This window comes from Aulostomus chinensis, chromosome 10 (genome assembly GCF_037954235.1).
Source record: "Aulostomus chinensis isolate RoL2024-O1b breed Wild chromosome 10, RoL_Achi_v1.0, whole genome shotgun sequence".
In the NCBI taxonomy this organism is placed as follows: Eukaryota; Metazoa; Chordata; class Actinopteri; order Syngnathiformes; family Aulostomidae; genus Aulostomus; species Aulostomus chinensis.
Genome location: NC_141329.1, coordinates 10,389,987 through 10,416,076, shown reverse-complemented (window position 1 = coordinate 10,416,076; position 26,090 = coordinate 10,389,987). Strand labels below are relative to the sequence as shown.

General features: G+C 40.5%; 1 protein-coding gene across 1 annotated transcript; it reads right to left on the bottom strand.

The window, feature by feature from the left end:
- Window positions 1-26,039, bottom strand: ngef (neuronal guanine nucleotide exchange factor). Its single transcript, XM_086215989.1, has 15 exons — window positions 25,545-26,039; window positions 20,901-20,997; window positions 18,884-19,183; window positions 18,376-18,440; window positions 16,544-16,794; window positions 15,110-15,270; window positions 14,869-15,021; window positions 8,357-8,486; window positions 8,174-8,248; window positions 7,227-7,316; window positions 4,782-4,945; window positions 4,529-4,687; window positions 4,218-4,297; window positions 3,753-3,857; window positions 1-3,650 (listed from the first exon to the last, which is right to left on the bottom strand). Exons 1-15 carry the CDS (start codon window positions 25,756-25,758, stop codon window positions 3,388-3,390), a joined length of 2,307 nt encoding a protein of 768 aa, XP_086072115.1. The 5' UTR covers window positions 25,759-26,039; the 3' UTR covers window positions 1-3,387.
- Between the last annotated feature and the right edge of the window lie 51 nt (window positions 26,040-26,090).

Genomic DNA, 26,090 nt, shown 5'->3' with positions numbered 1-26,090 from the left:
AGATGATATCACACTGTCACGCCACTAAAGAATATCAGAAAAGATGAAAACAACGCGAGTAAAAGTGAGAGAAAAATCTCCCTTCAGCATTGAGATACAAAACACGAGCCATGAAATAATCACGTCAGGCACATCTCTGATTAATGCTTTTTTATCAACAATAATTTACATTTTACAAAATGAAATAACAATTATTGAGTCATCATCACTTTAAACATTGAATATTTGCATTTTTATACATGTACAGTCTGTTAAGACATACAACTTTTACAATCATGCTGTTCCACAGTTCAGTGTTGATACAGTGTCTACACAAGTACCACTTAGATGTACTATTACAGTATTCATGTGTGTGTTTGTGTGTCTATATTTGTTCTTGTACTGACAACTTGAAAGTGATGTTGATCATAAAATGTCTCTTTTGAGTAGGAAGCACTGAAGGATGGCAGAGATGAGAAGGTGCAGTTTTGGGTTCATGGCAGCTTGAAATAGACTGTTTTTAGTGTTTGGAAGAATATGTGTCTTACTCTCTGACTGTTGGTGGGTGCCTCCAAAACTGAGAAGACCACAACAAGTCAAGCAGCTACTTAACAATGCATAACATACTTTAATTTCATGTACAAATCAGTTGGCGACATCAGGATTTCAATGATCTCCCATCTAAAAACGAGTATACTCTGTAGCCACTGTGACATTTTATGAATTAATCCATCAATTTGGTCACATTCAGGTCTATCTCACCGTGTATATCAGAAGGGGTGCAGTGGATTTTTTGGGTTGGTTCACTTGTTAAGGCAGTAACAATGACTGTCATACAAAGCTGACAACGTGACAGTATAAATGCCACCTGCTGTCATGATTGGTCACATGTAACCAAAGCGTGATGTGACACCCTTTCCTACCCATCTGTCTACATCCGCCTTTCGAATGCAACATGAGTCAATAAAAGGGACACAATAAACATTTGCACAAGGCAGGACGCTGCACGGGGAAGTAGGAGTGTTTTGCGTGTTTTGAACATTTGTACTATTTATATAGTTATTTATTTGTATTGGCATTTGTGTGGATGATAAAAGATACATATTTGAGTTGTGTTGCTTGCACACACTGTTATGCACTCTGCTGCTTCAGTTACACTATGACTCATCTCAGGGTGTTACGAACGAAACTGTGGAGGAGGAGCTTTATTATGTGACTACTCTAGAAAATAAGCAAGTTGAAATAATTCCTCTGGTGCTTTCTTACATGCATGTAAGAACTGAAAGACCTCGGAAATACATTTCCGAATACAGTTTTTGAAGGATCACTTCGACGTTTGGGGAAATTCACTTATTTGCTTCCTCCCCACTCCCAGACAAGAGTAATCTTGGACTCACACTACAAGATTCACAAGCAAAACCGGTCGCTGTGGTCGCAGCCAGCTCATGGCCATGGTGATGTCAGCTTGTCACCGGGAAGGCGGTTCTTTAAAGCTGCATTTCAAGCTTATTTGTGGTCAGTATCAAGTTTGCAGTAGAACTATTCAGCAGGCTGGGGCATAAATTTTGATAAAGGCAATAAAATATTTTTTCTTTTTCATACATTCAGTGTGTATTATTTATCAAGGAAAGTGTTCCCTAAATTCATGTCATGTCAAAATCATATAATTTGCTGAGTTGAACTCATCAACTTCAAACTGTTGCTCTCAACAATGGCATCACGCTGCCTGCTGCGGCTAAGGCGCCAGAAGCCCTTTGTCACCGGCTTCCATTGAAAATGAGTTACTGCCGGCTGCTTTTGTCGCCAGTGAACCTTTTAGTGTTGTCCAGCATAAGAGGAGGTCATAGTCATAGATAGGTACCCTTGTCGCATATATGGTGAGAACTGAGACCCACAGAGAGCTGCTTACTGCTAGTTACCTTAGCATAATGAATGGTAGTCGCTAGGCAGGTTAGCATACCTCCATCTTCCCTGATCAGCCTCTAAAAAACTGTACTTCGTCCTCTGTCTGTTATGGTTAAATATCAGGATCGGGGTCTTGGTTTCCCTGAAGTAATCATCCTTATCCTCCCAGCTCTTCAAGTGTCAACGAATGTTGTTGGTTTTTTTTCAAAGAAATTTTGAGGAGCGCTGCATCAAATTACTGGGAACAGTCAGGAGAGTAATTACAGCTCATATTTGATTCGAAATGTACAATGCCTTTGCCACAAATTGTCATTTCAGAACAAATGTTATTCACAATCCTAGTTGTATTAATAAAGAAAGACTTTTTTTTTTAAAATGTAGTTTTCTTTACTTTTTTACCAAGCTATGCTAGCACATTCATTTGTGCTAATTTAACTTGTTGGACAGTTGGACAGTCGCTGTTGTCTCAGCTTCATAATGCACATACAGGAGAGAAAGGCAGCTTTCTTCATGTCAGTAACTGGGGAAGACAGCAAATAAGCGTACTTCCCCAAAGGTTGTTTTGTGCCTTTAATGTAAAGCTTAAGAGCCGAAAGTACAACAAAGCCTTAAGTAAAATCACAAATTCAAACTTAAGGGATCAATAAATCACATGAAACCTGTTAAAACACAAACCTGTAATAAGGTTGACGACGTGTTACAATTTAATTTTTGTCCAATCAAAACGTCTTCTGAGCTGGACAGGCAACATTTGCCTCTATGTCTATGAAAGGAGTGTGCAGAGACCGTCTACAAAGTGCAACAGCAAAATATAATGACCAATATACAATAAATAAGAGCCGACTGTTAGTCCTCCAGAATTTCATCCGCAGGTTTAATGGCATAATGACAGACAGCAGAGGAGTGGATCCGCCTGCAGACTTGTTCTGACATGCGTAAACGTGTCCTGAAAGGTTTCTGGCCACCATCAAAATATGTCACAACTGGAATCCACTATCTACATGCCATAAAGCCAAACTGTCACTGCGCCCACCAAAACTGAGCAACATGCCGGCAAATAAGTCTAATTCAAACTCAAATAAATGATTTTCATGCTATTTAATGTATTTTTTTTCCATCAAATACTTGACTTTTTCCATTTGACTTGAATGGGGTATCTCTAAATGTTCTAAGTTTGTTGTTTGTTTGTTTTTACAATGAAATGAATGAACACCTTAAAAGTTTGAAAATTGTCCATGCAGCTAAGGGATGTTAACAATACTTTCACAACAACGTAATTGGAATCAAATTTCGCCATCCCAACAGACAACTCTTAAAATGGAGCTTTCCTCCATGAATACAGGGGCCATCAATTCCTTCCTCAGCATGTGTATGAGCCATGCTAGCACACAGTATTTGTCTCTTAGATTATTTGTCTGAGACCAAAACTGTGGACTTCCAAAACCACCTGCTACCACGTAGAAATCAGAAGTCGCATGTATCCTGATTGTTTTTTCTTAGTGCTCACTGCTTTACGTCACTGCTTTCACCCATCTGATCAATCCAAGGAGTGTTGGAGTAGTTGGTGACCTTGTGGGTACGCCTCCCCACCCTTAAGCCAACCCTGGCTCCAGTTTGGAGGCCTCCTCCTCCTTCCTGTGCCTGATGGATCCTGAAGGCCTCTCGCAGATTCTGAGCTCGGACCTCCTTACTCTGGATCTCCTCTACTAGCCTACTAGGGAACCAGCCCCTCTCGCCGTCGTGGAGCCTTTCACCCATCATCCAGCCTGGAGTACAGAAGATAGAAAGAATAAAGGTTATATAAAGATGGAAGGAGGAGTTAAAAAATATATGAAGGGATATCAAAGCTGATCTCTGTGTCCACCAACCATCATCTGTTTTCTCCAAGAGATTCAAAACATCGGCCATCTCAATGGAGAGTTCATCAGGCTCCTGAGAGGAGTACGACTGAATACACTGGACCTGCAGGGAGTCTGACACACACGGCACACACAAATCACCAGATTGCCTCAGGTACAAAGACAACTCTAACTTGCTCTTACGACACTGACTTTTTGGGGAAATGAGCTTAATGTCCATCCTTTTTAGAGTCAAAACTGTCTATCCCAGAGGCTTTAATGTCTCAAAAAAATAAACAAGTACAGCAAATTACAAAAACAGTCTTTGCAATCTGTCTGCAAGACTAAACTGACAGCTAAAAAGCCTGTAAGAGCAAATTTGTGTGTAATAACAATTCATGAACAAACCCCTCTGTGTGTGTGTGTTTGTGTGTGTATGTGTGTGTGTGTGTGTGTGTGTGTGTGTGTGTGTGTGTGTGTTTTGTTCTGTCTCACCTGCTTGGTGGGCGCTGGTGGACATGAAGCGTGTGCGGCGGTTGGGAGTCAGAGCACACATCCATCGCAACTTGTCGCTCCTGTTCACAGGGTTCATTCATTAGTAACCAATTCAAGGAAACTTCCGTTTAATAATCTGAATTGTGGCCTGTCATTTATCTGACAGGGCAACAAATGGCTGAGAGGTTTTATACAAATGTACATTTTTGGGGGGTTGAATACAAGACCAAACTGTTCTTAATTGTTATGAATGAACTGTTCAAAGATGCAAGCTGAGGGGCTCAGTTTTCTTCACTTCCTCTGATACTCACATGCTGGAGGTCTTGAGCATGTAGCTGACTTGACGCTCCTCTTGGTTCTCCAGCAATTTAAGATTGAAGACGTTAGCCAGCAGCTGGCCCTGGTCTTCCAGATCTTCAGTCCTCAACATGGCACGTGTGCAGGAATCCAGAACCTGGAACTTGTCTCCACTGATAACAAGGTGACTTCATTAATATTTGCTGCTTTCAGTACAACGTTTTGTTTTAGGTCATAAACATGAAGAGAGTGGTAGTCAGAGCCTACCCAGAGCTGCGCTTGGTGACCAGCAGCAAATTGTTGAAAAGAAACAAGAAGACTGGTTGGTAGAGTTTACGACTCCTCATGGTCCTGGTGCTCTTGGGCCCGGCCATTAGCTGTACCTCCCCCTTCTTTAGCAACCAGCGAGAGTGGGAGATGATGGGCACAGACTACAGGAGAAAGACATGGGGTATACAGATTTGTTCACCATAGCTTCTGCATAAATCTCTCCCAATTACAAGAACTTGACACTTGGTCTCTCTCTCTCTCCCTCTCTCTCTCTCTCTCCTTCACACACACACACACACACACACACACACGCACGCACGCACGCACGCACACACACACACACACACACACACACACACACACACACACGTCTCAGCCCTTGAGACCCTTGAAACTTTGAACACCAAAAACCTTGCAACATAAAATCAGATTAGATATTAGTCTTGGCCAAATATCTGTTTTTGTGAAGTCACACTCAATGTGACCTCTAACTTCTAAATTTCAATAAGTTCATACGGTGAGCTTTTTGTGCCAAATCTGAAGAAATCCTCTCCCAAGTGTTGTCCTTCATCGGCTCTCTGTTAGCCTTTGAATCTTGCAGTTAGTCAACATTGTATTTGATGGTCTTACGCCCTCTTTCATGATTAAACTCCTCTCCCTGCTCAGACAGATCCAGGACTAACTACATGGACTGACTGTCATCTGATCCTCTTATTAATCTTTACCTGTGCATAACGGATCCACCTCATCAGCCATATGCTTAACTTTATTGTTTTCAGTTCTCATTAACGCAATATCTCAGGGAGGGAATGACATATTTCATGAACTTTCAAACAGGAAATTAACAAAAGAAAACAGAAAAATGAAAAGTCGGCACAGAGACATACGACACTGCCAGTTTCCTTTGCTGGACGTGCTCCGATTGCTTCGAGTCTTTTCCTGTTCCATTGCCAGTAATAAACAAGTTTGGCAGGAATGACTAAGCCAGCTTGAGCTCACTCACTGAACCTCCTGCACTTCTTTCACGTTTGTGGGCGTGTAAAGTGGGCAGCCCTGTCACCGTCACTTCTCCTTCCAGTTCTGTGTCCTCCTATCTTGATTTGGTCTTTGTTGTAAATATTGATGGATCATGTTTCGCCATTATGTTAGCCTAGTGTCACACCTTATAGTACCTTTTACCTCACCACAACACTGTACTCACAGAGTTCAGGATTATTTGCGTTTCTCTAAATCTTTGACAGAATGGGAGAAACCGTAATCTAGATTTTAGAATTGATTTCCCAAACTTGAACTAATTCTACATCACATCTCTTCACCCTTCAGTTCATAATTTGGTCAGTTTTCCAGCTTTTTTGGTCAACATTTACAACCATTCTTCAAACGTGATGAACAGAGGAGTGGGCTACATGTGCTGTTTCCCAGAGTAGCGGACAGAGAGGAACAGCCTCTGGGAAATAAGGGCTCCCATCAGAGAGCCACAAGTCGCCACCTCCACTAAGAAGCGTGTGGAAAAGGATCTAGTTGACATTACACATGAGTATGCAGAGTCTTTGCAGGGATTACTCTTCCAAGAATGTCCATTAATCACATGATTCCTTATCAAGTTTTTTTTGTTGATTTGCAGTGATCTTATGGATTTGTTGGTTTCCATCCATCCATCCATCCATCCATCCATCCATCCGTCCATCCATTTTCTTCCGCTTATCCTGTTAAGTCCTATCCCAGCAGCCTTCAGGTGAGAGGTGGGGTTCACCCTGGACAGGTCACCAGTCCATCACAGGGCCAACACATACAGACAGACAACCATTCACACTCACAGTCACACCTACAGTCAATTTAGAGTATCAATCAGCCTCGTCCCCTCTTGATGTCTTTGGACTGTGGGAGGAAGCTGGAGTACCAGAGAGAACCCACACAGGAACAGGGAGAACATGGAGACTCCACACAGAAAGATCCTGTGCCCGAGCCGGGACTTATGCAACCCACTATTTATACCATGTAGTTTAATTGGTATAAAGTGTTGACCAACGGAATGAAAAACACACACAAAAACTCTGATGCAATCACACAGTACCTCCCATCATCACACCTCTATTTGACTGTGTGATAAAGTGGGATGCAGGCTAAACGGGACAAAGAAGGCCACTCATCTTGGTTATGTGACTCACATACTTGGAATGGGCCAGGCTAATTTAGTTTTCAGCCATGAAATCCAGACTTAAAGATTGTGGTCTCTAAATATTAATCTGACTATAGTCTGAAAAAAAAACCTCTTAATCCTCTGCAGAATCACTGCACTGCAACACTCCACCGGTCAGACCCACCTCCCACATCAGTAAAGTTAGTCAGTTATAAAATGATGCAAGGATTCAATGGGCCCCAAAATGTTCATTGTACCATCATGAAAAAGGAAGACCATCTCAGTGGGAGATGGGAGCTTACCTTAGATTTAAATTCAAGTGTTTTCTCAATGCTGATCAGCTCCTCAGTACGACTCATCTTTCGCACGCCCTCGTTACACTCTTTCACAATCTGAGGAAGACACAAATGCGTATGATCGTATGATTATCATGTTATAGAAATTCAATGTGATGTAATTTATACTACACATTATCTGCCACGGGGAAAGAATAAAAGAGAGACAGAAGGAAAGTCATGCCGGCTGTGTTTGACATGTTGTTAACATACTGTCTGAGCTGACAGTGATTGTGTGGGATGCAGAGGAGATGCAGTACCCTCTAGTGGGTAAACTATGCAATAGTGATGCTGTTGAACAGGGTCTTCTGCTTTGCATCGCTTTCATTCGTCCTTGCTTATCAGCCTTCGTACAGCAACTAGTTCAGACCTCTTTTTGGCGTCACGCTGAAGCAGGGCTACCAAATATGAGTGAGAAAAAATGGAAAGACCCCCCCCAAAAGACCTCAGCAGCTTTAGGAGACACCTGCTCAATTATTATTGCTTTAACAATAATAATTCAGAAGGAGGCACTGATGTTTCAGCTAATGCATACCAACCTGTTTTATGACCCTAATCACCTTTCAATGCATATAATTAGAGAATATTTAAAATGTAAGTGACTTCTATATCCTTTTGTTGCCTTTCTGTGAGGAGAAAATCAGTGACACAAGAAATGACTCCTGAGCTTTACAATCAAATCATGTGAGGGTCACGAGTCTGTTCACAGACCCAGATTCCTGCACGTGGGTTGGCTTGGTCAGAGACTTTGACAGTTTGTATTCACGTTCTTACAGCTCTGGTACTCAGTGTAAACTACCATTCATGATCCAAAGTACTTGCATGGCCGATATTATGTCAGAATGCTACGTTAGCATCTCTCTTTCTCTCTCTCTCTCTCTGTCTCTCTCTCTGTCCCCTTTACTAATGCTCACCTGCTCCAGCTGCTGATGAGCTTTAATGGCATTTGCCTCCCGCTCTGAATTTTCTTGCACTTTCTTCAGGATATTCTGTGTCCAGAAACAAAGTCAGATATAAATAAACAAAAAAACAAAAAAAAGAAGAAAAAAAAAAAGCCAAATACATTATATCCATTTACCTCATGTTGACACACTCACCTGTATGAGCAACTTGAGCCGTGTGATCCTCTGGAAAGGAAGGATGAGGAAGGAAGTAAAAGACAGGCCTCTGACACACGGATGGTTCTCCAGTGTAGCCATGGCCTCCCGAAACGCCTGGTTTCCCTCTCTGAGTGGACCGACACATGAGGACAACACGATGATCATTTGTTCACAAAAAGGCATCTCCTTCTGCTCTCGCTCTCTCTATCTCCTCCTGTTGTCTCTAAACTTAGCCAGTCGAGTCTGGCTCTGTTTGTTTTTTTTCCTTGCCGTTGTCACCAAGTCAGTGTTGGATCTCCCTAAACTTCTGCTAGGATTTGATGCCATATGACTGAAACAGAACTGAGGGACGGAGTCAGAAAGCTACGTCATCATGTTTCAGCCGATCATCTGTGGATAAAAATCCCACTGTTGACAGCTCATTGATTCCTTTCAGAACAACATCCCTTAAGCTTCTAAGTAGCTTAAATGCTACGATGATAAAGCTCATGTCACTCCTTTCTGGTTTCCCTGCTCTGTCTACCCTCACCCTGAAGCCCACTGGTTCCCCCAGAAGACTGAAATCTTAACTACAGCCGAAGGAAGAAAAAAAAAAACTGTTTAGGAAGTAATTAATATCAATCAAATGAAAGTAATGCACTGTAGAAAAGCGGTTCACATTAAGTCCACCGACCAGATCCACTAGAACTTTGTGATGAGGGTTAACTGCTAAGACTGAGTTTTATAAATGATCTTAGCTAGAATTGTGGGGGTGATCTTCCTCTTTCTCTTCAAAAACATCATATGAAAAAGAAACAGTAATGAGAAGTCCCTTTCATGTATGTACTGTATGTGTATATTTATATATCTGTGTGTATACATATTGCATACAGTATGTATGTGTGCAGTATAAGAGACTGTATATTATTATTTTTATTATTATTATTATTATACTTGATACTACTGCTGCTACTATTATTATTATTATTATTATTATTATTATAACTATTGTTATATTTTTTGATTATATTATATAATCGTCATCATTATATTATATCATCATCATTATTATTGTTATAATTATTATTATTGTTATAATAACAATTAAGAACAATTAATATTTTGATTATTCCTTTCACTATGCACATGTAAATATGCATATACATACATATATATATATATATATATATAGTCTTTGTTTCCACTTCTTTGCTATTTTTAGTCTATTCTATGGTAACAGTGCTGTGAATGTTTGTTGAGGAGAGTGCAATTTCCCTGGCGGAATGTCCAAAAGGGATTAATAAAGTAGTCTGTCTGTCTGTCTGTCTGTCTGTATGTATGTAAAATACTTTTTGTTTGTTTGTTTGTCTGAGGGTTTTTTTTCTGTATTTTTGGGTTGATCCTTAGTTTTCACTACTTTTTGAAGCAGACATAAAAGTTAAAAATGCATACAAGTTAGTTTTGCTTTGACTAAAACCAAGAAAAATGTTGTAAATACAGTTTGACTGAAGCTACTGTTCGTTTTCGTCTAATGACTCAATTTGAGCACTGTTACTGAGAAGTCACCTGTTGCTGAGCACAACGAGAGAGTGTGAATGTTTGTGCGTTTTCTAGCTGTGTCCTCCTCTGACCAACAGATGTGGTAACCCTTTTCTTTGTCACTTTTAGGTAGCTGATGGTTTATGGTTAGAAAAAAGAAAAAAACAAACAGCCAGATGTTCACGTTTCACCTCTAATGACTTCACTTTTGAGCCTTATGTCTGAATGTCACCTGAATTAAAGAGAAACAAAACAACCCACAGAGACGAAGCAATTAACAGCTGATGGCGGGCCAAGCAACAAGTAATACTGGTTAGGTTTGATCATTTCATAGCTCTCCCAAAAAACAAATTAGAAAATTAAAACGCAAGCAGCGGGGTTGAGCGAGTCCTCGCACTTTGCTGCTCATTGTGGTGTGTTAGCAATTGTTGTGTAGTTACTGTTGAGGCAACGCTGAGTTACACACCTCCTGCCGACATGGCGTCATACGTCTGCTATAGCAACCCCACTCAACACATCAACAGATCAAGTGTCAACCACACAATGTTCACCTTCATGTCCATAAAAGCTTCCTGATGCCAGTGCGTGGTGTGGATTTCTCACTGTAAAGATTAAATCATCAAACTGGATGATTTACAAACTGAAATTGATATAAATTCATCATATCATGTCAAAACTTTGAGCCTCCCTGGAGTATTTCAAAATAGAAAACATCCAATTGTAAAAATTCCAAAATATCTCATTGGCAAAGTCATGTACCTTACGAATGTGTTCAGCTTGGAGAGATCGTCCTGCCTGCCATTATTTCTTCTACCAACAACCACCTCAAAATTGGGCAGGTCTTGACAAAAAAGAAGGATCCGTATGAATTAACCAGCTTCGACTTCCAGCACACGTCTTGATGCTTAGACTAAAAACACATCACCAGGTTTATACTCAGGAGTTTAGTTCTTCACTAAAAATAACAGGGATCCACTAATTCATCTTGTTACAGTTTTGGCCCTACGTGCATGGTGTATCTTTGGACACAACTTTACCTTAAAAATTCAAAATTTTCAAATAATGTCTTTGCTCTTTAGCTGGACTAGAGGGTCGGACACTTGAAAGAGGGTTATATCTGAACTGCTGAGTTGGAGTTCCCCATTGACTGTGTCTATTACTAAATCAATCAGAGTGACAAGACAAAGCATTTCTATTTCTGCCAAATTCTGCTTCCGCCTCTCTACTGAGAAGTGACGCACCTCCTGGAAGTGTAAACTACCAAAGAGAGAGCTACGTCCAATGACGTTGAGGCAATTTTCTGCTTACAAACAATGCAGTCTTCTTCCTGCGATCAATCAGTGATGGTCATCACATTATATTAGATTTGTTGATTCATTTTTGGTAGAATAACACTGGTCTTCAATTTAAAATGTTCCCATGATTTATCGCTACTGCTCCGTCACACAGACCATACAGCTATAAACTATGTTTAAGTGTGCAGCCAGTAAAAGAGCCTGCACTTGCCAGTGAAAGAAGGACCTGCTCTATGAGAGAGAGAGAGAGACAGACAGACAGACAGACAGAGAGAGAGAGAGAGAGAGAGAGCAGCTCCTCTCTTCCTCTCCCTCCCTTACATCCCATCACATTTATTAGTCACTGGGTGTTTGGCAGTGTTTTGTCCTTCCTACTTTGTCATTTCTTGATTGCAGCTCAGCCACAACTATATTTCATAAGAAGTCTTAGATTTGAGTATCAGTGCGCTGCTGTTTGTTACACCATCGCCAATCTTTACTTGCTGGCAGAGGTCTCGGTTGGTGTCTGAATACCGAGGTGTCTGTCCTCTGCAGCGCGTGGGAACATTGCAGCCTCACTCAGGTATGTGTGCTTGATGAAGAGGGAAATACGCATGATATTCATAGTCCACCACACCCTGCACATCACGTTTGTCATGATCAATAACAAACCTGTTCAGTCACCCTGACAAAACATTCATAGACATTAAAAAAAAAAAAAACAGTGATGTATGAAGAGTGACACCTATTATTCTTTCTCACTCTCACATTCTTTGTTTATTTCCTCTTCCTGAGCACGCCGGTCAAGCAGGTCTCAAATGTTTTCTGAGAAACAGCATGTACCATCTTTGTGTCAAATTCTATCGCTTCAATTCAAAAATACAAATGACATGAAGAATTTGGATAAATCTGGTCGATGCAATGCGTCACATCAGCAGGGCGCACCTTTTTTTTTTTACAGTATCAGCTACACCAGCTCCATTCGTGCAGGGCTGTGTTAGTAATTCATTTGATATATGTATTTTTAAAAAAACATTCTAGTCATTTTGTACATATTTCCATGAAGCTTTGTCATTTTATGAGGCTGTAGGACTGTGTTGTCACACTTCGCAGGCAACAAATTGGACCAGTCAAGCATATAAATAAATATTATGCAACCATGACAATGAAAGATAAAACTATTTTCTTTACCTCACGCTCAGCTCAGCTGACATCTCCAGCTATGATCACACCCCAATTTGAACACCCAGAAGAGCAAATGACAGCGTAATATGATTATGTAAAAACTTGATAGAATGCAGTTCATTTCAGAATATTGTTTCAGTTTCATCGTCAATTTTTAAGAACAGCTTCTTTGGATCAGGTGAAACTATTTCAATTAAGCTGTAGAAGATGATTGATATTGGACACTAATGTTCTCTCAAGGACAGGAAATCATTGCTTCAAGTCCTTCATCCCCTATGAAGCTGCTGAGCGCAGGCCATTTGTAATGTTATTTTAGAGGCACCTTTCAGACTTTTTGAAATTGTTTTTTCATTGAAACATGTCCCTCCTACAGTCCCCCGCCTCTTGGGGATAAATTGAGTTGTCTGAGCCTGACCTGAACGCAGTTTTATATGTCTTGATAGCTTTGTTTCCTATTTAAGTCTTCAAGGGTGGCCCCCATATTGGACTACTGATGTATCGGACTAAGGATTTTTTTGCAGTTACATTGTATTATTTCTCTAGCGAGTGGTGAGGGTGGTTGATTAATGGTGTGAGGATGCTGTCGTCAGTGAGTACCCCGGCAACAGACCACGTCGACTGTAGGTCAAAATATACTTACAGCTCTTAAAGTAACAGAGGGTCAGAAATATAGTTCCACATCACTAAATAAATAAATAAATAAATAAATACATAAATAAATAACCTCTTTACTAACTTGACCTTTCCATGAATGAATTCCCACACATTTATGCAGCTTGTGTTCAAGCATGTTTCTAAGTCTAACGTGATGTTGTGCGCCACAGCAGTGATTACACTTCTGATGCTTGAGCTGTGCTGAGATGTGAGAATCCCAAAGCGACAGTTTAACAGCTTATATATTATCATTGTAAGAAGTGATGTGTTGGATTTGAATCTACATTGACAAGTGCGTTTGACATCACAGCGCATCAAAATTCACTGAATGGCTGAGAAGGGAAATGCTACGACACACCTAAAAAAAATGAATATGCCGTTGTACCTGTCCAACAAAGACTGCTGTCCTGCGTGTACTACGGTGTGCACATGCAAGTGACAACTCCGTGCAGCCACTCCCTCTCATGCCTCCTCATTTCAGCAGATTATTATTCAATTAACAGTCAAGGTGGAGGAAGTTAAAACTGTTGTATTCTGATGTTGTTATAAAATGTTGAAATGACTTTAAAATAATGGTTGCACTCATTTTGTTACACACATTTTATGTCATTGTTTTAACCATTAAAACATGTAGTCCACTACATAACACAGAGAAATATATAACACATTGTGTTCAGGCTGTTTTTACATATTGAAGTGAAAATGTATTACATTTTGCCAAGTTATTAGGAAAGGGTCCTCTTTACTCCTTGTACAGTGATGTCACAAAATCTAGCCCATCAGGGCTCTGTCATTTTCCTGCCTATGATGTGTTCCTTGACAATAATCATAATTAGATGACAAAATAATTTAGGGCGAAATATGTGGTAAAGAGGAGGAAGGACGTACTGCCGTCAAATGGAACAAACAAATTGGAGGAGTGGAAACAACAGCTCCTCACAAGGGAGCATCATGACAGAGTGAAACTACATACAGTAATTGTTGCTCAGGCGTCATGGCTCAGGAGAGGGATGCCCTCTATCCACCCCGTCCGAGGGACCCTGAGCAAAACATTCAAGCCTTCATTTTTCCCTGAGCACGATGAGTGTGAGTGAATGAGGCAACACTGTACAAGCACTGCAATAAAGTTAATGAGACGCACATATTTTCTCCAGAGTCACTAAGGAACTAACTTTCGTGATTTTTGAAGCATCAATACATTTGTGACTAATCCAAAGATGTTATCTAGAAATGAACTCAACCGCAGACGTAGAACTTCACCAAAACCAGCTTTGCCCTTCTTCTGTGTTCGGTGTGATTATGTTTAATGTGCATGACAACCTCTGAAGTCTTGTTTAGCCGGTTGTTAGCAACCAATGTCTTTCACACATAAATGCATTGAAACTCAAAAGGGAGGAGTGTACTTAAATATTTTATGCTGTAGAACTAAACATGGAAATATCTCCTGTCAACCGCTGACCTTTATTTCAGGCATTTTACTGAAAAAATCATTGAAAAAAAACTGTCTTTGAGACAAGAAAATTGGACATTTAATTGCTAACTTATCTAGCGTCGGCTTCGAGTACTCCTGCTAAGGATTCCTATATCTCTCTTTGACTGAGAGTCTGATATTGTGATCGTCATGAAAGACCAAAATACCACTAAGTCTTATCCCAACTAGAACCTAACAAGACCTTCACCACAACGCTGCAACCTCATAAAACATGAGGCCAGTCTGGTCATGCAAGCGGGAAGGAAAAAAAAACAATCCAATCTGTGTTGGAAGACTTGCTGGGAAAGTGAATAGCTCCCTCACAAGATACCAACCTCAGAATGAACTTCTCCAACATGTAGAGGACATACATAGTTTTTAAAGACAAATCATAAAAGGGTACTTACAAAATGCGCCTGTAATTCTTCTCCTGGTACACCTGGTTGATGACATATTTGATGAAGACACTGAAGTGTTCGACGGCGTGGTGGTAAACAATGTCGCACACATCAGAAATCAAAATCGACTTCTCAATTCGGTGTTCAAGATCCATCAGGAACCTTGAAAATGAAGAAAAGATGGTTTTTTTTAGGGATATAAAGCCGAAGCATGTTGGCTAGACGGCTGATTTTAAAGATCTTGTCCTACCGTTCGCTGGCTTTCATGACCTCCTCAATGTTGGAGAAAAGAAAGTGCATGTCGGACTGGCTGAGAGTGCTGACTAAAATGGGGTTTCGGAGAAAGTGAGTCTCTAAAATCTCCAAACTCTTGTAGTAGGATGCTTCGGAGGTAATGAGCTCAAACATGGCCTAGACAGAGAAGCAGATCAAATGATCAAATTGGCAGCTCATCAGGAAATTCACAAACGTGGAGTTTTACTCAAGCAGTTTGAACCCCTTTATTGGTTCAGGATGTTTCTGACCAAGCGCAGTCAACTGGAGTCTTGATGACATCTGAGCCAGCTAAATTCACCGCGGAATTTTGTTAAAGCTATACTTCACCCAAAAAAATGTATCTTGACCTTCAAGTAGTAATAAAAGATGATATTCAGTCTGAGTACAGTTCCATCGTGCATCACTTTTTCGTGACGCCATAATGCTGGAAGCGTCAGCCACGTATATTTAGCTTGAACGGCAGTCTCGGGCAACAAAGCAGAAAAAGACGTCCTTTTACAAACTCTTCTTTATCTAGCTGTAAGCTCAATGATCCCCAAATACTTTGCAACGAAGTAATCCAGTAAGGTAAAATGTCTTTGGAACCTTCTAGCTGTGAGGTGACACTTCTAACCGCTGCCCCACCGTGCTGTCAAGGGTAGATAAATCTGCAAAAAACATTTCACCTGCATTCGTTTTCTATATGAACTCCCCCTCAAATGGAGATGTATTTATCCTGTTAACAAGTTTGTAAAGGCTTTCTCCTCTTATTGTATGCAAGGCACCTGGATTGGATTTTGTCTGAAAGCTCCAAGTGGCCACCTCATATTACAAGATATATTGGAATGCAGCACTGTTTGTAGTTAATATTCATGGCAGACATCTTGACTTTTCAAAGCAGGAAAAGCACAGGTTGGAATACTGATGTGAATGACGGCACCATTTCATTAGCATGTCCTTTGTTCTAGCACAACAGATTTAATGGAGACAAAAATTCCACCCCGTCGCATTGGAGAGTCACATTGTTGTGTACGGTGATGCTTTTTGGCATCAGACCAACTTCAGGTCATGAATGACAGCAGTGATCTTGTTTCTCAATAATTATTACGCTCTAAATTAATATTTTTACATCTCGTGCTTTAAGTATGAGGTTGAGAGAGATGTGTGACAATACAGCAGGAGAAATATCTTGTGGGAAGGAACGCATGTGACTCCTAAATCTGTTCATGATGGATGAATCACAGTGTTAGTTTGGATCAACTTAACTGCCAGTCATCATGGCAGTGTTATTCTTCTTTTGTACCGTGCATTTGTGTGACGTTCTCATGCCTCAGGTGCATTCTTGTCAATATATGTTGTTGTTAAAATGACATTTGTTTGTTTGTTCACTCAATAACAACTAGAATGTTGCAGTATATAAATGGCTCACCTCTTGCATTATGATTTCTTTCTGTGGTAACTGGCTGAGCAGGCCACTAGCTTGTACAGCTTCCAGGTTCTGCCACAAGGTCAGTGAACGAGCATTGTTCCTCAGCTGCAACTGTAACGCTGGGGGGGATGTGACGCCAGAGTCCGCCACCACTGTCCCCGCCGTGAGTCCAGGAGAAAGATTTTCAAGCTGCCGCCGTTGCTCAATCTCCTGCTGCTTGGAGGTATCTCTGTATTCCTGGTATAAAAAAGCTGTCAAAAGACAATGAGAGGAACATTAGATTGCTTTTTGTGTAGGCTCCTCCACTGTCTTAACGTTCTCGACATTATAATACTGTTTTAAAGAGGTGGCGTATATGTCTGTTCCACGAGTCTGTGTAGTTTTGTTTGTTGTCAGTTTTGCCTGTGAAGTGAAACAGGTTCAATAAATGCTGAATAAAAAGATAAAACATATCTCTAAAGGAACATTTTGGGAAATACACTCATTTCCCAACCTCCTCAGACCCAGTCAAGATATTTACCCATCTCTCCTCTGTGCATGCAATTGACCATTAGTTAACTTAGCATAATGAATGGTTGTGGGTGGGAAGTGTGAGCCTAGCTCTATCAAAATTCATCAAATGCATTTTTATCCAAAGCAATCTTTCCTGCATTAATAGAACTATAAATTATTGTAATTTTGGAACAAGAGACATTGCCAGAACGACTTTCCTGACTGGGTGCAGTGATTTGACGCAGCACCTCAAACCTTAAAGACAGCCAGTGAGACCAATTGCTTGTTGATGATTAGAAGAGTTATTGCTGCCAACTTTAGGAGAAGGGGTGATTACTTTTGACAAACCAAGCTCCTGATCTATTTGAACAACAATACAGAGGAGGACCTGCAGACTTTGGAAGCTGAGAGAGCAAGACGGTGATATTCTCACACATTTTTCACAATGTTTTGACATCTTTCTGAGTGTGAGATGAGTTTATTCATACCAGTGTCTCATCTGTGCATTGACATGACAGCACTGAGCTGTCTTCCATTTTCAAATTATTTTTAATAAAGCTTGAAGAAGGTGTAGCTGTGTCATGTTTCAGCTTCTTAAGGAGACTGATGAGCAAAAGTCTGAACATACTGTTCTTAAGACTGTGGCTCGTTCAACAGAAGAGAGCCCAGAAGTGGGTGGGACTGCTGCGAGTGTGGAGGTTGGAGAACTCACCAAGTTTTAGGTGGGTTGAAAGTTTACTGATAAGAACAGACTTCTTTTTTTTTTTTTTTAAACAGGGAACATTGGCTGTGTGTATATCAAGAGGTAAGGTGACTTTGAACAACAGCGGCCTGTTGTGTAATCTCCCTCAGTCATATACTGCAGATTGCCTTGGTGGGCGTAGAGCTGGATTGTGAATTACATAAGAAAGAGAGAAAGCACCACAGCCAAAAATGCACAGGATGGAGGTAAAGAGACAGTACAAATACACACATTTATATCTGTGAACCACCACGTTGTTGCACTCCTTCTATCTGGATGCATTTTGCATGATGCATTTGGAGTGAATTTCAAAAAAAATCCGATGCATTTGAACTTTGACAATGTGGACTACACAAGCAGATTAGACGTTAATATAGCTTAGAGGCACTCAACCTTGATGAATGAGTCAGGGACATGCTGTAACTGGTACAACTGGGCTCTTGTTAGGCTAATAAATTGTTTATTAGAATGCTGTTTGTGTGCTGTGTTTGCCTTGTTCATGCACATATAAGCTATGAGCTGAATTTGTATCAGCAGCTCTGGAGCTTGTAAAAGCGGATGGAATGTATGCACTGCCCTTTAGCAAGTATTTCCTCACCAATGTTTTTGACAATGTTGAGGCTGTGGCAGATTGTCTGGGAGCTGCCTCCATTGCTCTGCAACCTGAAAAGTCAGGAAAAATGGACAGATACATGTTTGGACAAGCAGGTTGATACATATATTCAGGTCATTTTACACTGCCGATTCAATTTAACATGAATAAAGAAGCGGCAGCTGCGTAATTCATTCAGTGCATCCTGGCATAAAGACACAAAGAAATGAATTATTTGCACAATAATGAATCAAAAATATACATGATTTACATGAAGACATCCATCTTTGCCACTTCGCATTCACTCCCTAACCAGAATATGACTCACTACTGCCATTCCATCTCATTTCCTCTCAGTTGTCATTTTGCTGCTACACATTTAAAAAGTACAATACCATGCATGTTTCTGTTGCTTGTTTTCTGTCTCCAACTTATTTATTAATAACCCGCAGTTCAGGCTATAAAAAGTAACATTTTTTTTCTTCCTTTATACCTCATTGTTATTTGGTCTGACCTGATGTTGGCGTTCTCCTGGTCTGCTGCTTCGGAGCTGGGCGCTACTGAGCTCATGGTTATCCCTCTGACCTCCTGTACAGTGCAGGCTCTCGCAGTTTTCTCAGAAAGTGTCTTTATATCGTTTTTTTGTATGTTGTGAGTCTGATAAGTGATATCAGCTTGAAAAGCTCTGCCTTGGCTGTTCGAGGCAGTGGATATGTCCACATTCCCTCCTCCCACTCCGCCTCTTCTGTTCGCAGCATCACTGTCGTACAGAGCATGTCTGCTGCTGGGCTCTCCATTGCTTGGCAACGCATATCTGCAAAGATGGAGCAGTGGCAAGAGCTGAAGCCTACATTTGATTACACAAAAAACACTTTAGAATCACTTCCACTGCAGCCATCTTCAACAAAGTACTGACATTGCTAAAAGATTCTGGGTGATGTATGTATGTACTCAGCTAGTGACCACACACAGTCCTTTGGTTTGCTACCACAAATGTAACTCCTACAGGTTATAGTGCACATCTTTGGTATCAAGTTCTGATATCATTTTTCTTAATCAAACCAACTACAGCAGGCTCGATTTTTTTTGCTTTATGAAAAGTAAGTGTCCACTTAGAGGAAAGGAGTCCAGAGAGCTCAGACACAACTGTGATGAAGATGCTCTTTGGTAGGGAAGACAAAAGTTGCAATAAAAGTCTAAGGCCCTTCTCTGTCAAAGAGCATAAACAAAACCTTTATTCTGATGGTGAAATTCCTAAAAATACAGACAGAGCTTGTACATGTTAGAATGTAGCTGAGTAGCAACCCACACGTAGCAGCATAGACAGCCTTCTTCAGGTTTGGCTTTGAGGATGAATTTTTTTTTTTTTTTTGCTCTATATGCCTTCACTTGAAAAGGCTCAAATCTAACTCCAACTATTCAATCGAAAGAGAAAACTTATCAACGAAATAAAAAAAAATACATTAACGTGTGTTGTGTTGCAGAAATATCCCCTGAAGTTAGCATGCTAGGCTAATGACTCCTGAAACCCATATATCATCAACATCCGATTCTCTTTCCAAGTCAAGGCAGCTTTGGAAGAAATGTACAATCACAAACAAGTCAGTTACCTTGTTAATTCAGTCATGTATGTGTATTTTATCAAATGATATTTCACAATTCATTTTTGTAAATGTATCTTCTTCATTGAACTAGTATGTTACGTAAAGTAACAAAACTGCTGATACTCTTAACTGACAGAACCTCCAGTATTGACTCTGTAAGCTTGAACTGTTTTAATTCATGTGGGTGATGACAAGATTGACACTCTTCTGTGTTTTTAGAGCAGAAATAGCCTTGAGCAGATTTCCTGGGGGCGACCACGTTGCCTGTTTGTTGTTGTCATGTGAACACTTAAGCAGGAAGCAGACCATCAGAGGATAGTGAAGTAGCATTACCCAGAGGCTGAGATGTAACAAAGTAAACTGACTGACCTTGTTAGGACAATTTCAAACAGGTCTTAAGTGCAGCGAATGACAAGAAAAACCACACTGAAGAGGATTCCAAATAGGCTCAGTAGCACCTTGTGGATTGTTGCTGGCATATTTTACTAAAATTTGAGCAAAGCAAGCTCAAACCTATAAAAGAGTAGCATTAATTACAGTAAATCTTCAAGATTTGGCAGTTGAAGTTAATTTTGCAAAGACAGTTGAAGCCCTGCTGTTTTCATTTGACAATTATCAGAAGGTTAAATTGGAGTGAACTAGTCGTGGATTGAGCGAAAGAGGATTGATATGCTTCTCCTGTTTGTTGGGAGTATCGTGGAGTACAAACCATCAGCTAATACTTAGGCACTTCACCTGTCGCTGACAATACATTAACCTTTAAACAGACTACCACTCAAAAGTTCAAAGTATACGATATCATGGTGTGTGTGTGTGTGTGTGTGTGTGTGTGTGTGTGTGTGTGTGTGTGTGTGTGTTTAAGCAAGCATTGTCTGCATTTGTTTGTTTAGGAGTGTTTTCAGTGGCAGGGTTGGGCAGTGAACTCACCGTCTAGCCCCAGGTGACAAAGGTAATTTATGGGGTGAGGGAGCATTGGAGATCGGTCTGTTCGGTGAATTATGGTCCACATCAGGCTTTTTAGAGTCTGGAATGAATTAGAGGAAAGGTTAGGAGGGCAATGAGAGACAGTATCTGCATGATACTTGGAGAGGAATTTTGTGTGATGAAGAAATTCGGCAGACGCAAGAAACAGGCTGGACACTCAGAGACGGCTTACGCTGGACACTTGACTGGACATCCACAACAAATGTACAAGGTCGCTGTGAGATGAGGATGAGTCTGCTCCCCCAGAACAACCGAGCTCCACCCCTCTCAAACAGTCATACTAGTAATTTCAGCCACTACCACTAACACCTAATTGGAACATCTGGCATAATGTGACCTGGCTAAGACTAGCCCAAAAAAACAGACTGCTGATCCATGGTCAGATCTGTCGACTGCCCACCATCTTCACACCAAACAGTTCAACTACAATGGTCAGTAAACAAATGAACCATTGGTGCTACTGCATGATACTGTGGCAATACTGGTGTGTGTGTGTGTGTGTGTGTGTGTGTGTATGATAGAGAGAGATAGCGACAGAGAGAGTGAGACTTATGAAAGATATATACAATAACTTCAAAATCACTTGTAAAACCTCTTAATAGGTTGCAAAGGCTGAGATGACAAATTGATATGCAACTAAAATCAGCACTCAGAGTTTATAGATCCTGTTTATTAAGCCAACAACCAAAGCTCTTCTGTGTGACTGCTACTTTTTTGATTAACCTTACTGAATATTTAAATCATAAATAATATATTCTATTAAACCGTGAGATTAAAACGCTGAAGCAACCACTAAAATATTCTCTTTTTTTTTTTAAAAGAATAAAAGAAAGGGCGGCACAGTGGTGCAGTGGTCAGCACTGTCGCCTCACATCAAGAAGGTTACGGGTTTGTGTCCTGGCTCCATCACGGGATCTTCCTGTGTGGAGTCTCCATGTTCTCCCTGTTCCTGTGTGGGTTCTCTCTGGTACTCCAGCTTCCTCCCACAGTCCAAAGACATCAAGAGAGGACGAGGCTGATTGATACTCTAAATTGACTGTGGGTGTGACTGTGAGTGTGAATGGTTGTCTGTCTCTATGTGTTGGCCCTGCGATGGACTGGTGACCTGTCTAAGGTGAACCCTGTCTCTCGCCCAAAAGCTGCTGGGATAGGCTCCAGCCCCCCGCGACCCTTAACAGGATAAGCGGAAGAAAATGGATGGATGGATGGATGGATGGATGGAAAATACATTTCCAGTATTTTACCCATCACAGGAACATTTCAGAATGTCCTTGAGCACATCTACAGACATTTCAGCATGTCACAGCTTAATTATTTAAAACCCTTCTCACAATGGAAAAAGTCTTCATAATTGAATATTTATTCATCAGTGCAGCCTAAAAGACAGATTTGATAAAAAAGAAAGATCCGACTGCATTACTGGGATAACAAAAAAACAATCCGTCTGAGTCTGCTTGGGCACAGATACACAACTGAAACCAACCGTCCAGGGACGAAAGATGAAAATTTGCCTTTGCTATAATCTGGCATATTTATATGCCACAGAAATGCCACAGAGATACAAATGGCCAATAATATACACTGCACCTTTTATAAAATGAATGATAAATGCAATTTAAACTCATTTAAAATGAATTTGTATGTCCAAAAACAACAACATGTAAGCGGTTCATTTGTTTCATGTTGATTAAATGACATCTCTGACTTGCTATCACACTTCTCTTAGAAATGATACTTTTTTATGAGGCCAATTCGTGATTCACTTTTGTCTCAATAATATTATGAATTATGTCAAATGTTATTATCCAACTACCTGTATAAGTAATAAAACCTGTCTTTCACCAACCAGAAGGTTGTTACTCATTAACCTGACCACGAGGCTCTATCACTCAGACTGGGTTCACACACACCAGCAACATGTCGTCTGATAAAATCTGTTTATATTTGGATGTTGTAAAAGATAGCGCTGTGTGCCCATCCAGTTCCTCATTTACACTTTTACTTTTTTGTTGTCTTAGAATAAACAACTTTATCTCTCAAATTACAGCACTTTACCTCCTGCCCTCTCTGCCCTCCTGAGCGCATGGACCCAGCAGGTTCTACTCTCCCTGGGAGAGAACTGACTGAGTTAGCTGACCTGTGTCGCCCAGGTTTAGAATACACACCGTCTCCCCTTAAACGTTAACCCGCTTAAAATTCAACCTGCCCCCCCCCCCCCTCCAGTTTGGCCACCAACCAGTGTCTCTCTAGCCTGAGTCTAACCTAAAACACCAGATTACTAGGCAGGGGCAAGCTACAGTCGCTCACGTGTCTTTTTTAAAACTTCCTATCCATTGTTTTCACTTGTGTCTCGTCAGTCTCGGTCCACGCCCACCATGACTGTTCTCTCTGTTTCCCAAGCCAATGGGTTGCTCTGCCAGCAATTTGTTTGTCATGTATCAGTTGCTGTTTTGTTTTTTTCCCCCTAGTTTCTTGGTTCATTTGAGTCTTTCCCTGTTCACCTTCTGGTTACTCTGCTCTGTTCTGTGCTCTGTTTGTGGATCCAGTTTCTGATTTTAGTGTTGCATTGTCAACTTAAAACAACTGCATCCATCAATGTCGTATGGCTGAATTCCTGCACTTGGGTCTACCTGTCTGCTCATAACAGAAACCATTCCATCAATGCTGAAAGAAACAGTGAAATTTTAAAAGCAGACAGCTCCATACTGTCCTATTTTTAGTGCTTTATGGGCCAAATTTAAGTTTTATTCGCATAAATCCCTCTGGTATCTGTATGCTCATTTGACTGAGAAATATGTTCCATACTCCAGATTGAGAAGCTGTAACACCATACAGTTAGACGTGCTCACACATGTGCAATATGTAGGTCATCTGTTCATGAGAAGGTACTCATTGGTGACATAATTTGAATAATCAACACTGCCTAAAGGCTACTGACAGCTACCTGTTTCACTGTGTTTTTGAACATGAAGGTTCCTGTATGGGGAATTTTTGTGTTTTTTTTCCCCTGTTCGTCCGAATGCATGAGATAGAACATCAAATAGTTCAGCCATTTATTTCTTTGAATTAGCAACATTCACTTTTTTATTTATTAATCTTTTTTAAATAGTCAAAAGTCTTCTCTGCTGGTTTCTCAGTAGAATCTCTGAGTCACCTTCATGGAGGAGAGGTAGTCTGGTCTCTGTATCGCTTCAAATGCAGTTCAAGAAATGAAAAACCCGTATCCTTGAAATGTGGGTTATGTTAAACAATGGAAGACAGCCCTGTTATGTTGTATTGTGAGGAAATTAATAGAAGCACCCTGTTTTCCGCTACTAGCACACAAGATTTTGAGGTATCGTTAATTGAGGAAAAACAGCTCAAATGTTTGTGTTTCTATGAAAAATTTACCTTAGTAGTTCAGAAAAATACAGTCACGGTTATTTTTTTGTGTATGTATGCTTATCTGTTTGACTCAGTAAAACAGCGCAAAAATAATTTCTTTTCATGTCAAACTTTTTTCCTCAATAATTTAGAAGAATAGAGTAAAATGTCCTTTTTTTTTCCCCCCGTGAAAGCTTATCTCATTAAATCAGATTTCAATTTTTAACCGTATTCAATTAATTCCGAAAAATAGCGATTCATTTTCAAGTAAAGACAAACCTCAAAAAAATTTAAAAATATATCTATATCTGCAGTGTCACACTATGACACTCGATGACAACACTGTGACAAAAATAAAAAATAAAGCGCTGAGGACTCTGTTAAGAAAACAGTCTCTGATTCAGCTGAATTGAGAGGATATGTCAGTCGCTGAGGAGACTCTTATATTCTGAGGAAAATTATTCTAAAAATAAAACATGAAAACCTCTGTGTGCGGTTATCTGTTTTAGTCATCAGACACGCTATCAGAGTTGCCACTATGTTATCATATCTCTGATAGTGTGTACAGCAGGACTCGATATTTCACAACTTGATTAAACATTTTATTGTCCCTCTAGTTATGTAGTAAGTTACCCCTCCCTTTGAGGCCTAAACCAGATGCTGACCAAAGTCCAAGCTCGAACACTGTATGAATGTGGCTAATTCCAAGAGAGCACACTGAATATTATATAATACCACACATTTGACAGAATTCGCATCATTTAGTGCAGGTAAATATGCCTCTTGAGACTGTTTATTCTGTAATGGGACTGAATTAGAATTCTTACAACTTTGTGAATCATTTCAGACTTTAACATCAGCAGGTTTTTTTGATGTGAACACGTACTCGCCTGGACTGATGAGGTCAGAGGTTGGTGTGGAGCGTGCAGCTATTACTCAGACAGTTCTGTTGTTTAAAGAGAACCAGTTTCTCTGGTTGTGTTCATGTAGATTTCTGAAGGAAAGTCTGACAAGCCCATGTTTCCTTTTTAGTGTCAAATATTAATTTTGACATTGATGCAGAGCAGTAATATACAGCATCTATAGAAAATCAATGATGCTGCAGCGGTGCTCCGCAAACAGTGTCTGTTTACTAATCGCTGAAAATACATTGAGTTCAAATCACTGCTTTAGAGAATCAAATATCTATGAGACAAATGCGTCTGGGTTTGGAAGCTTTCTTACTTTCAGACTGCTCAGATGCGGCCTGCCTCTTCTTCCTCATTGAGCGGTAAAACCGGGAGTTCCTGCGGATGGGATCTCTGCTCAACCCAATCTTCGAGTCATCATCATCATAGTCCTCCTCATGGCTCGGTGAAACCACAGCTGCTGAATTCTTGCTCGGGCTGTCCTGTGACTTTGGCCCCCAGATGCCCCAGAACCGGGCAGTCACAGACATGATGAACGGTCCTTTTAGTTTGAAAAAGTGAATTAGAAAAACTCAATAAGACTTTCAGAAAAGAAAGTAATCCATCATCATTAGCCAGAATCCAGGAGCAAATCCATGCCTAGAAAGGTTTTAATTTGAAGAATAAATCCCAGAGAGAGGACTGCACTTCGCACCAGTGTTGATCTATCGCAGGTGCAACAGCCAACTAGAGCTCAGAGAATGAGGCAACAATTCCAGGCCCTGTCCCTCTTGTGAGTGTGTTGTTAGCTACACAAGCCGTAGGTAGAACAAGAGTGCGCTGCTTATTGCTGCTGAAAGCTGCAATTATTGCATTTATGACT

Bases quoted from the DNA above. Each gene is read 5' to 3' on its own strand.
- ngef (XM_086215989.1), bottom strand. From the start codon at position 25,758: ATGTCTGTGACTGCCCGGTTCTGGGGCATCTGGGGGCCAAAGTCACAG. The intron at 19,184-20,900 runs GTGAGTTCACTG...CCATCTTTGCAG, and splicing joins TTGTCACCTGGGGCTAGACG to ATATGCGTTGCCAAGCAATG. The intron at 8,249-8,356 runs GTGAGTGTGTCA...TTCTGGACACAG, and splicing joins GGCTCAAGTTGCTCATACAG to AATATCCTGAAGAAAGTGCA.